Raw genomic sequence first — 12,929 nt, 5'->3', positions numbered from 1 at the left:
CGGTTTGTCTCCCTCCCAATCCCATCTTGTTTCATTTATTCTACTCCTACCCCCTTAACCCCCCATATTGCATCTCCATTTCCTCATATCAGGGAGATCATATGATAGTTGTCTTTCTCTGATTGACTTATTTCGCTAAGCATGATACCCTCTAGTTCCATCCACGTCGTCGCAAATGGCAAGATTTCATTTTGTTTGATGGCTGCATAGTATTACATTGTATATATATACCACATCTTCTTTATCCATTCATCTGTGGATGGACATAGTTTGGCTATTGTAGACATTGCTGCTATAAACACTTGGGTGCACGTGCCCCTTTGGATCACTACGTTTGTATCTTTAGGGTAAATACCCAGTAGTGCAATTTCTGGGTCATAGGGTAGTTCAATTTTCAACATTTTGAGGAACCTCCATGCTGTTTTCCAGAGCAGTTGCACCAGCTTGCATTCCCACCAACAGTGTAGGAGGGTTCCCTTTCTCCGCATCCTCGCCAGCATCTGTCATTTCCTGACTTGTTGATTTTAGCCATTCTGACTGGTGTGAGGTGATATCTCATTGTGGTTTTGATTTGTATTTCCTTGAAGCCGAGTGATGTTGAGCACTTTTTCATGTGTCTGTTGGCCATCTGGATGTCTTCTTTGCAGAAATGTCTGTTCATGTCCTCTGCCCATTTCTTGATTGGATTATTTGTTCTTTGGGTGTTGTGTTTGCTAAGTTCTTTATAGATTTTGGACACTAGCCCTTTATCTAATATGTCGTTTGCAAATATTTTCTCCCATTCTGTCAGTTGTCTTTTGATTTTGTTAACTGTTTCCTTTGCTGTGCAAAAGCTTTTGATCTTGATGAAATCCCAATAGTTCATTTTTGCCCTTGCTTCCCTTGCCTTTGGCAATGTTCCTAGGAAGACGTTGCTGTGGCTGAGGTCGAAGAGGTTGCTGCCTGTGTTCATCTCAAGGATTTTGATGGATTCCTTTCTCACATTGAGGTCCTCCATCCATTTTGAGTCTATTTTTGTGTGTGGTGTAAGGAAATGGTCCATTTTCATTTTTCTGCATGTGGCTGTCCAATTTTCCCAACACCATTTATTGAAGAGATTGTCTTTTTTCCACTGGACATTCTTTCCTGCTTTGTTGAAGATTTAGTTGACCATAGAGTTGAGGGTCTAATTCTGGGCTCTCTATTCTGTTCCATTGATCTATGTGTCTGTTTTTGTGCCAGTACCATGCTGTATTGATGATGACAGCTTTGTAATAGAGGTTGAGTTCCGGAATTGTGATGCCACCAACTTTGGCTTTCTTTTTCAATATTCCCTTGGCTATTTGAGATCTTTTCAGGTTCCATATAAATTTTAGAACTATTTGTTCCATTTCTTTGAAAAGAATGGATGGTATTTTGATAGGAATTGCATTAAATGTGTGGATTGCTTTAGGTAGCATAGACATTTTCACAATATTTGTTCTTCCAATCCAGGAGCATGGAACATTTTTCCATTTCTTTGTGTCTTCCTCAATTTCTTTCATGAGTACTTTATAGTTTTCTGAGTATAGATTCTTGGCCTCTTTGGTTAGGTTTATTCCTAGGTATCTTATAGTTTTGGGTGCAACTGTAAATGGGATTGACTCCTTAATTTCTCTTTCTTCTGTCTTGTTGTTGGTGTAGAGAAATGCAACTGATTTCTGTGCATTGACTTTATATCTGACACTTTACTGAATTCCTGTACAAGTTCTAGCAGTTTTGGAGTGGAGTCTTTTGGGTTTTCCACATATAGTATCATATCATCTGTGAAGAGTGATAGTTTGACTTCTTTGCCAATTTGGATGCCTTTAATTTCCTTTTGTTGTCTGATTGCTGAGGATAGGACTTCTAGTACTATGTTGAATAGCATACAGTGGTGATAATGGACATCCCTGCTGTGTTCCTGACCTTAGCCGAAAAGCTTTCAGTTTTTCTCCATTGAGAATGATATTTGCAGTGGGTTTTTCATAGATGGCTTTGATGATATTGAGGTATGTGCCCTCTCTCCTACACTTTGAAGAGTTTTAATCAGGAAGGGATGCTGTACTTTGTCAAATGCTTTTTCAGCATCTATTGAGAGTATCATATGGTTCTTGTCTTTCTTTTATTAATGTGTTGTATCACATTCATTGATTTGTAGGTGTTGAACCAACCTTGCAGCCCTGGAATAAATCCCTCTTTCTCGTGGTGAATAATTCTCTTAATATACTGTCGAATCCTAATGGCTTGTATTTTGGTGAGAATTTTCGCATCTGTGTTCATCAAGGATATTGGTCTGTATTTCTCTTTTTTGATGGGATCCTTGTCTGGTTTTGGGATCAAGGTGATGCTGACCTCCTAAAATGAGTTTGGAAGTTTTCCTTCCATTTCTGTTTTTTGGAACAGTTTCAGGAGAATAGGAATTAGTTCTCCTTTAAATGTTTGGTAGAATTCTCCCGGGAAGCCCTCTGGCCCTGGGCTTTTTTTGTTTGGAGATTTTTAATGACTGTTTCAATCTCCTTACTGTTTATGGGTCTGTTCAGGTTTTCTATTTCTTCCTGGTTCAATTGTGGTAGTTTATATGTGTTTCTAGGAATGCATCCATTTCTTCCAGATTGTCAGATTTGTTGGTGTAGAGTTATTCATAGTATGTTCTTATAATTGTTTGTATTTCTTTGGTATTAGTTGTGATCTCTCCTCTTTCATTCATGATTTTATTTATTTGGGTCCTTTCTCTTTTCTTTTTGATAAGTCGGGCCAGGGGTTTATCAATTTTATTAATTCTTTCAAAGAACCAGCTCCTAGTTTCGTTGATTTGTTCTATTGTTTTTTTGGTTTCTATTTCATTGATTTCTGCTCTGATCTTTATGATTTCTCTTCTCCTGCTGGGCTTAGGGTTTCTTTCTTGTTCTTTCTCCAGCTCCTTTAGGTGTAGGGTTAGGTTGTGTACCTGAGACCTTTCTTGTTTCTTGAGAAAGGCTTGTACCGCTATATATTTTCCTCTCAGGACTGCCTTTGTTGTGTCCCACAGATTTTGATCCGTTGTATTTTCATTATCATTTGATTCCATGATTTTTTTCAATTCTTCTTTAATTTCCCGGTTGACCCATTCATTCTTTAGTAGGATGCTGTTTAGTCTCCATGTATTTGGGTTCTTTCCAAACTTCTTTTGTGGTTGAGTTCTAGTTGAGAGCATTGTGGTCTGAAAATATGCAGGGAATAGTCCCAATCTTTTGATACCGGTTGAGTCCTGATTTAGGACCGAGGATGTGATCTATTCTGGAGAATATTCCATGTGCACTAGAGAAGAATGTGTATTCTGTTGCTTTGGGATGAAATGTTCTGAATATATCTGTGATATCCATCTGGTCCAGTGTGTCGTTTAAGGCCTTTATTTCCTTGCTGATCTTTTGCTTGGATGATCTGTCCATTTCAGTGAGGGGAGTGTTAAAGTCCCCTACTATTATTGTATTATTGTTGATGTGTTTCTTTGATTTTGTTATTAATTGGTTTATATAGTTGGCTGCTCCCACGTTGGGGGCATAGATATTTAAAATTGTTAAATCTTCTTGTTGGACAGACCCTTTGAGTATGATATAGTGTCCTTCCTCATCTCTTATTATAGTCTTTGGCTTAAAATCTAATTGATCTGATATAAGGATTGCCACTCCTGCTTTCTTCTGATGTCCATTAGCATAGTAAATTCTTTTCCACCCCATCACTTTAAATCTGGAGGTGTCTTCGGGTTTAAATTGAGTTTCTTGGAGGCAACGTATAGATGGGTTTTGTTTTTTTATCCATTCTGATACCCTGTGTCTTTTGACAGGGGCATTTAGCCCATTAACATTCAGGGTAACTATTGAGAGATATGAATTTAGGGCCATTGTATTGCCTGTAAGGTGACTGTTATTGTATATGGTCTCTGTTCCTTTCTGATCTACCACTTTTAGGCTCTCTCTTTGCTTAGAGGACCCCTTTCAATATTTCCTGTAGAGCTGGTTTGGTGTTTGCAAATTCTTTCAGTTTTTGTTTGTCCTGGAAGCTTTTAATCTCTCCTTCTATTTTCAATGATAGCCTAGTTGGATATAGTATTCTTGGCTGCATGTTTTTCTCGTTTAGTGCTCTGAAAATATCATGCCAGCTCTTTCTGGCCTGCCAGGTCTATGTGGATAAGTCAGCTGCCAATCTAATATTTTTACCATTGTATGTTACAGACTTCTTTTCCCAGGCTGCTTTCAGGATTTTCTCTTTGTCACTGAGACTTGTAAATTTTACTATTAGGTGACGGGGTGTGGGCCTATTCTTATTGATTTTGAGAGGCGTTCTCTGAACCTCCTGAATTTTGATGCTCGTTCCCTTTGCCATATTGGGGAAATTCTCCCCAATAATTCTCTCCAGTATACCTTCTGCTCCCCTCCCTCTTTCGTCTTCTTCTGGAATCCCAATTATTCTAATGTTGTTTTGTCTTATTTTGTCACTTATCTCTTGAATTCTCCCCTCGTGGTCCAGTAGCTCTTTGTCCCTCTTTTGCTCAGCTTCTTTATTCTCTGTCATTTGGTCTTCTATATCACTAATTCTTCCTTCTGCCTCATTTATCCTAGCAGTGAGAACCTCCATTTTTTATTGCACCTCATTAATAGCTTTTTGATTTCAACTTGGTTAGATTTTAGTTCTTTTATTTCTCCAGAAAGGGCTTTTATATCTCCCGAGAGGGTTTCTCTAATATCTTCCATGCCTTTTTCGAGCCCGGCTAGAACCTTGAGAATTGTCATTCTGAACTCTAGATCTGACGTATTACCAATGTCTGTATTGATTAGGTCCCTAGCCTTTAGTACTGCCTCTTGTTCTTTTTTTTGTGGTGAATTTTTCCGTCTTGTCATTTTGTCCAGATAAGAGTATATGAAGGAACAAGTAAAATACTAAAAGGGTGGCAACAACCCCAGGAAATTATGCTTTAACCAAATTAGAAGAGATTCCAAATCGTGAGGGGGGAGAAAGGGGATAAAAAGAGGTTCAAAAAGGAAGAAAGAAAAAAAAGAAAAAAGAAAAAGAAGAAAAGAATTTTAAAAAAAGAAGACAAATAAAGAAAAATATAAAAAAGAAAAAATGTATATATTAGATAAACTAGTTAAAAAACATTAAAAAAGAAAAAGGTAAAAGTTAAAAAAAAAATTTTACCAGAAGGCGAGAAAAAAAACAAAAAATGAAAAAGAAAAAAATTAAATTAACTGCAAGACTAAAAAAAAAATCACAGGGAAAAAGCCATGAGTTCTGTGCTTGGCTTTCTCCTCCTCTGGAATTCTGCTGCTCTCCTTGGTATTGAAACCGCACTCCTTGGTAGGTGAACTTGGTCTCGGCTGGATTTCTTGTTGATCTTCTGGGGGAGGGGCCTGTTGTAGTGATTCTCAAGTGTCTTTGCCCCAGGCGGAATTGCACTGCCCTTATTAGGGGCAGGGGTGAGTAATCCCTTCAGGTTTGCTTTCAGGAGCTTTTGTTCCCTGAGCGCTTTCCGTAGAGTTCCGGAGGATGGGAATACAAATGGCGGCCTCCTGGTCTCCGGCCCGGAGGTGCCGAGAGGCCAGGGCCCCAATCCTCAGTGCGCATTCAGAGAACAGCGCCCAGTTATTCCCATCTGGCTGACCTCCGGCCGCGCTCCGAGCTCACTGAGCCTGCGAGGTATCACCGAGCTGTGAGCTTACTGTCAGCTCTGTCTCTTTAGCCGGCTTTCCCATTCCAATACTTGCAAGCTCTGCGACACTCAGACACCCCTGATCCTTCTGTGACCCTGCGGGACCTGAGGCCACGCTGACCCCGTGTGGGTTTTGCCCCGGTTTAGCCTCTGGAGTGATGTCCCTCAGTGGAACAGACTTTTAAAAGTCCTGATTTTGTGCGCGGTTGCTCTGCCGCTTGCCGGGAGCCGGCCCCTCCCCCCGGGGTCTATCTTCCCGTCGCTTTGGATTCACTTCTCCGCCGGTCCTACCTTTCAGAAAGTGGTTGTTTTTCTGTTTCCAGAATTGCTGTTCTTCTTCTCTTCGATCTGCCGATGGATTTGCAGATGTTTGCAATCTTTAGATAAGCTATCTAGCTGATCTCCGGCTAGCTGAAGTAGTCTCAGCCTGCTACTTCTCCGCCATCTTGACTCCTCCCCCTTGTCTTCATTTTTGAAAGATCTTTTTACCGAGTCTAGAATTCTTCATTGGTAGAGGGTTTTTTTTTCTTTTGATACTTAAAAAAAATGTTCTCCACTATCTTCTGACTTAAAATGCTTCCAGAGGTAATTCTCCTGTCACTCTTATCTTTTTGCAAAGATACATAACATGTAATTTTTTTCTACTCTTCGCTCTGGGGGAAAGGAACTATTCTTGGGCCTGTGTGAATAATCCTTTAGGTGGTTCTTTTTTGGGGTTGTTTATACACATTTGTGTGCTGATCAGTACTTAGCTGGAGACTTGAGGGATGCCCTCTGTAGATCTTCAGAGCTCTCCCTATCTCTGATTTGTGTTCTCTGGTACTTTACCCTGCAAACCCGAGCTTCCTTGGCCTCCCTGGACTCTGGGATCTGTCACTGCAATTGAAGATCACCAGACTCCATTTAGTCCTTCATTTTTGTGCTGTGACCTGGAAGCTCTCTAGGCAGTACATGGGAGCAATGATTGAGTTCACTCCTTTGTTTTTCTTCTCTCAGGGATGACTACTTTCCATTGTCCTATGCCCAGTGTCTGAGAACCATTTTTTCATCATTTTCTGTAGTTTTAGTTCCACATGGACAGGTAAATCTGGTACCCTGGTACTTACTTTTATTGTCATTGAACATGTTTTTCCCTGGATTAAAATCCCAAATCTCTATGAAGAGTAATTTTTTTCTATGTACCAGATGTATTTTTTTATTTCTTGCTACCTATTTTCCCCTGTCTATTTTTTCAAAGATTTGAAAATTTATGCATGTTTTTAGAAAAAACTCATTACCTTTCCTCTCAAGTCAGTTCTGTCTCCTCTTCCCACATGAGCACCTTAAGCCCCTACCACACTAAATTCCTCTTTACTGAAAATTGCAATTCATACTGTAGTGAATCTCTTACAATCCCATAATATCTCTGTTAGGAGCTCAGCTGAGCTGGAGAGAGTTGAGCTGCCAGGTGTCCATGTAGCTGATTTAAGATAATAAGCCAAAGTGAAAGTAACAGTCAAGCCTTTAATCACTTACCATGTAAGCAAGAGGCTAACATGGAGAAAGTGCCAACTCCCTCTGTTCTGTCTCCCCCCTAGAACCACACACCAGTTGAGGATCAGATGGATTAGCACAGACAAAGGTGTTATCTTATGCCAAAGGAATCTTGAGCTAAAGTCTCCTGCATTTTTATTGACCTGGGTCTTGGGGGAGAAGGAAGGGGGAAGGTAAGAGAGGAAAAGAACTGAGTACTGAGTCAGATAGATGAAAGAAAAATGTTACCTCCACCTCAGCCACCAAATAAGGAGTTCTTGGCAGAGGCACTTGAAGAAGGCCTCAGCCAAAGGGCTGGCAGTAAGGAGGTCTTCACATGGAGTCCTAGTGGAGGCTCTTAGGCTAGGAACACAGATATGCATAAGAATGTGGTTGGCCGGAGGAAACTTGAGCCCTTAACTGTAACTCCCTTCAGGGACCATAGTCCATTAGCTGTGTACCAGGTCCGGTTGGGGAAGTCAACTTCCATCATGGGGCATACCAGGTAAAGCATATAATACCTATGGTCAGGCCTGAAAAATCAGTTAAAAGATGAGGTTTGGAGCAGGAATCCTTGCATGAGTATGTTCGTAAAAACGCTGTTCATGGTGTTCTTCATTGAAAACTGAAGGCCTGTTGGGAAAACGCACTCACAAACAACAGCAAGCCTGTTTTTGTTTTTTTTTTTCCTTTTTGTATGTGGGTGTGTGGATTGGCGGAAGCAGTTCTCCTTGCTGTGGATCATCTAATCCAGCTCTTTCTCAGGCTGCAGGTAGAATTTACTCTGCTCCACGTGTCTATTTCTGGGCTACAAAGGGACAAGTATGAACATACAGAACTTCTTAAGCCTAGATTTGAAACTGACATATCGTAACTTCTATCCACATTCTTTGGCTAAAATAAGTCATTTTATTAAATACAGCTAGCAACAATTCATATGTCTTTATCTGTATGAGTTTCTGTGGTGGGTTGGGGGCATATTTCAGACTAGGCCCTCACCCATAAATTTTCTGGAAGTCCTGTTGTCCAGCTGCAAGTATCTACTAAGCGTCACATTATTACTTTCAGAGATTGTTAGGAACAGGCATGACAGTCACACATAGAGGCTTAATGTCAATATCTTGGATTTGGCCTTTCCTGCCAGTGTGTCTGTGTTATCTCCTTTGATATGGTGAGAAACACTTTCATTTCCAACCCTGAAAGTACTGGAACGTATGTACTTCTCTCTATGCCTGTGGCTGCTCCTTTCTGAGCTCAGTTCTTTCCTCTAGAACCTAGTCAAATGCAGCCAGTAACAATCACCCCATTCGACCCTGGAACTTCCTCACTCATTGTTACAAATTTATCAGCTACATTTATTGTCTTCCATGTTATGTCAGATGGGAGTTTGCCAAATGTTTGCCACTGTGTAACACAGGTCGACATTTTCACAGCTCCTGGAACATTCTTTGGCACCAACCACCCAGCCCCCAAATCAATGCCACATCATTTAGGTTTTTATTATAGCAGTGCTCAGTTATCATTACCAATTTCTGTACCTGACAGCTTTAGCTATTGTATAAAGAACCACAAAATCTCAATGACTTGCGATAATATACGTTATATTTTTGCTGATGGTTTCTGTGGATCAGCTGGCGCAGATGTGCTTCAGGCTGCATTTCTGTGATTGTCTGGAGCATGTTGGGCTCACTTAAGTCCACCATGTCTCAGGCCCAGTGACTATGTGGGCATATTCTTTTCAAAGCAGATACTGGAAATTTCCATGGGGAGAGAGGAAATACCTAAGTTCTAGGTTTATAACACTCTTACGTATACCCACATTCCTTTGGTCAAAGCATCTCATACGGCCAAGCTCAGCATCAGTGGAGTGGGAATCTGTACTCCACCCATGAAGGCAGAGGAGAGTGGAGTAAGGATTTGCTGACTAATAATCTACCATAGTGTGATATCAGAGCATAAACCAAAAGCATTTGCTGTTTTTCGAGTACCTACAGCTCAAAATACTGCAGCGGCATATTTTAGAGTGGGATTTCCTATAACTCCTCATAATGAGAAAAGATTTTTAAAAATAACTTGAGAAAATAGCTAGAAGAATCTACCAGGAGGGGAAAAGGTTGCAGAAGAATTAAATTTGCTCAGGTAATTTAAGAGAATTAAGAGAAAAGAAAAACAGAGAAGGAAAGATAAGTGTAAACTATTATAAATAAGCAATGTTAAAAGAAAGTGGAGGAAGAACTTAAAAGATTTTAAGAACTTAAAAGAAATTAAAAGAAAGAGGAAGAACCTCCTGGGAAGGAATATAAATCAGAATGAATTTTTATAGTAAAAATAAAAGTAAGGCATTTAAAACTAAAACATTAAAAATAAATCTTGAATGGGAGGAGAATCAAGGGGCGGTCCTGTTTCTTGCTGCCCTCCATCACTTGAGCCTAGCTACTTGAGTATTCTTTGAAAACCTGTGAAGGTAAGAAACTAAAGTTTTCAAAAGAAAATCACAAGTGAGCATGGTCAACCCATCCACCAGTGGACTTTTGCATACACCCAGCAACACAAAACAACAATCAAATCCATTTTTAAATCAGTCTTCAGCATTTATTTTATTGGAGTTATTTTGCTATTTTTAGTATCCTATGCTCTTTGAGCATAGAAATAGTTTCTTATTTTTAAGAGTAAATATTTCACTTAGAACTATAGTAGATATTTAAATGACTTGAACAGCTGAATTGTATTTGCATATTATTTCTATATTGCTGAAAGAGTGTTGTAAATGAATTCAGCACCATGGTGTTAGGGGACTAGAAAAAGAAACTTGGGAACCAATAGATTATTATCAAGGTAAAGGTACATATTCCCCAGGTGGCAAATTCTACCTATTCTAGCTTTTATTATCCTTAGGATAGTGTTCTATTTATTTCATGAGTGCAGAAGTTTTAATTGGATATGTCATGTTTCAAAGACAAAAGAAATGCCTAATTCACTCTAACAAACTTGTTAGTCACTGTTTATACCAAGAGGATTTCTACTCTACAGAGAATAATATTGTTTTCTTTTTCCTTTGTTGATAAATCAAAGTTTTACACTGACCTACAGCAGCCAAGCATACTTTAAAGCAAAATCACCTCAGTCTAACACAGATATGTATCCTTTTAGCTTTATGTATTCTTTTTTGCCCTTCTTTTGATTCCTTAAGAAATGCTGTATCCTAAAACTAATTCAGTAAGAAAATACTAAATTTGTCACAATAATTATTTGATTAGAAGACATTTATTTATAACTTCTAATGTATTTAAATTTTGCTAGTATTAACTGAAATTTTACGATTTTTTTCCCTTTAATTTTGATATGTTGCTTGTATATTTTTGCTCGGTTGAAAAGGTTTTGGTAGTCACTGGCATGGTCAGTATAGGAATTACTTAAAGAAATAATTTCACCTCTTATCTGGGTTTCTATGTGTTGTAAAGTGACAGTTTTTCTGGAAGTGTGATTTTTATGGTTTACTCTGCCCGGTGCATGATCTTTTACATGAAAAAAAGGTGGTGGTAGGGGCTGTTACAGTTTCAATCCACCCTAATTCGGTTAGTGTTTGCTTTGTTCAGCAATCACTCTGATCCTCCTGGCAGGGAACAAGATCCAGAGAACAAAACTGGTAGTGACTGTATAGATAAGAAGGCAGTGAATTTTGCTTTTAAGGCAAAGGGGGAATAGTCTACAAAAGAATGAAAATAGGAATAAAAGTGTAGCATTGTTAACCTGAAGATCTGTTGTACCTTTGAAAATCTTACACTGGGGAAAAAAAAAGACACTACAAAGGTACATAATTATGTGATTGAAAATCTTGGAAAAGGTCACCATTTAGTTCTCAGCCAAATAGTCAGCAATAAAATAGACTAGATTATTCATAATTGAGAAACTTAGAACCCTTTTCCTTAAAACGACAGGCCAGTTTTTCAGCAGTATATGAGGTACCATAATATATTATTTATTCTCTCGCAGAACAACTCTGTAGATACGGTGAAGATGATGAGGTCAAGAAGAGTACTCCAGAGAAGAATGGGAAAGAAATGTCAGAGCAGACATTGCAGAAGGTAGTCTAATCTTTAAGATATTGAGCTGAGGGAGTTAAATCTGAATTTTAACATAAAGGATTGTATTTTAAAACGAAGTCTCATGAACTTATACCTTGTGTGAATCCTTAATTTAAATTCATAATTCAAAATCATTCGCTTGCCAAAATGGGTTAAAAAAAAATCAATGTTAGTGAAATAAATGTGGAAAACACTTGTGCTTCTGTTGACATAGATTAAAAATATCTTCAGAGATGAAATGAAGGACATGACAATGGAAATTATAAAAATTTATACTATATGTGCTTATTAGTTATAAATTAACAGTTTCATTTTAAAATGGGACATAATGAGACTCTGTTATACTTCAAAAAGCATATAGATTTGCAGTATTTGAACTATTAAAACTGAGCATAGTTTTAGCTTCAGCAAAGTAAAATGATAATATGTTTGTAATTTAATTTTAAAGTTACAAATATACATGACTTATCTCATTTTAGATAGAAATTTATGTCCATATAATTTAGGATCACTCTCCCTGTTTTAACAGAACTACTCATATAAACCCTGCAGTCACTTTATATCATCCTATAATTAATAATAAGATGTTCTTTAAAAATCTTAACATCTATCTTTATAATTTTATACTTAATTCATATTTTTTATATGTAAATACAAGACCCATTAAGTTGACTTGATTTCGTTTTAGCACTCATTATTATTGTTACAAAGAAAATTTTTTTTAAGGATTATTCTATGCCTGGTTATCATTTGCTATGCTGGATACTCAGATAAAGCTGGAAATACACAAATATATAAACATATATAAACAAAAATATTAATGTGACTACTTACATTTCTTGCATCTGTGACTTGACTTATAGGAAATCTAGTGACTTACAACAGATGATGTCATCTCTTCTACTTCTAACACTTGCCCAATGTCAGGTAACAAAGGCTGTCATCTCATAATTACTGAATAACACATAACAGCTTAATACAACATACAGAATAAGAAATACTCACAGTCATTTATCTTAAGGCAAAATGAGTAATTGAAATAATATATGCATTATCAGCTGGAATGTCAAACAGTTCGCATTAGCTTATCTTCTTTGTTTCACAGTGACATTTTTGTTTGCTGGGGTTTCTATAATTTTTCTCTCTATGACTACATAATACCATACTACTACCTACTATTTCCTTAGGGTAGAAACCCTAAAGAAATCCATTATTTCATTCCAGCTGCCATAAATGGCTACTACCATAGTCCTGAAAAGCCAAGAGGAATTATTTGCATTGGACTATCACTAATTTGTCACCTTTAAAAAATATTAACCTAATGCAGTTGTACAAGTCATAATTTAACCTTTTGAAGTTGGGTTTCCTCATTTTAAAAGGATGTATTGTAAAACTCATACAAAATAGGTTTAAAAGATAGCAACAACATGAAGACAATGTTTATATAGTAGAAATAAAACGTACAAAATTATTTCTAATAATATATTAACATTTCACACTGTTACAGCATGAATGGTGTGAATTTGCAAAGCCAAGTGTTTTATTTCAGTTTAGAAAGGGGCCATCTTTTTGGTAAATTATTTAAATGATCAGTACTGGAGGAAAAGTATGCACTTGAGTTGACTTACAGACAAACCAAATGCCTT

The 12,929-nt window shown here is 37.7% G+C and overlaps 1 protein-coding gene across 1 annotated transcript in view; it reads left to right on the top strand.

Annotated features, from left to right (window-relative positions):
- LOC309857840 (centlein-like) overlaps window positions 1-11,292 on the top strand; it is a gene marked incomplete at both ends in the record, with an annotated part of 132,223 nt that extends 120,931 nt beyond the window's left edge. The window contains one exon of the mRNA XM_082750592.1: window positions 11,192-11,292. Within this exon, the coding sequence (XP_082606718.1) occupies window positions 11,192-11,292 (101 nt within the window). The remainder of the gene's footprint in view (window positions 1-11,191) is intronic.
- Between the last annotated feature and the right edge of the window lie 1,637 nt (window positions 11,293-12,929).

The sequence above is a fragment of the Mustela nivalis genome, assembly GCF_964662115.1.
Source record: "Mustela nivalis genome assembly, contig: HAP1_SCAFFOLD_1400, whole genome shotgun sequence".
NCBI lineage: Eukaryota > Metazoa > Chordata > Mammalia > Carnivora > Mustelidae > Mustela > Mustela nivalis.
This window is presented reverse-complemented; position numbering and strand designations above follow the sequence as displayed.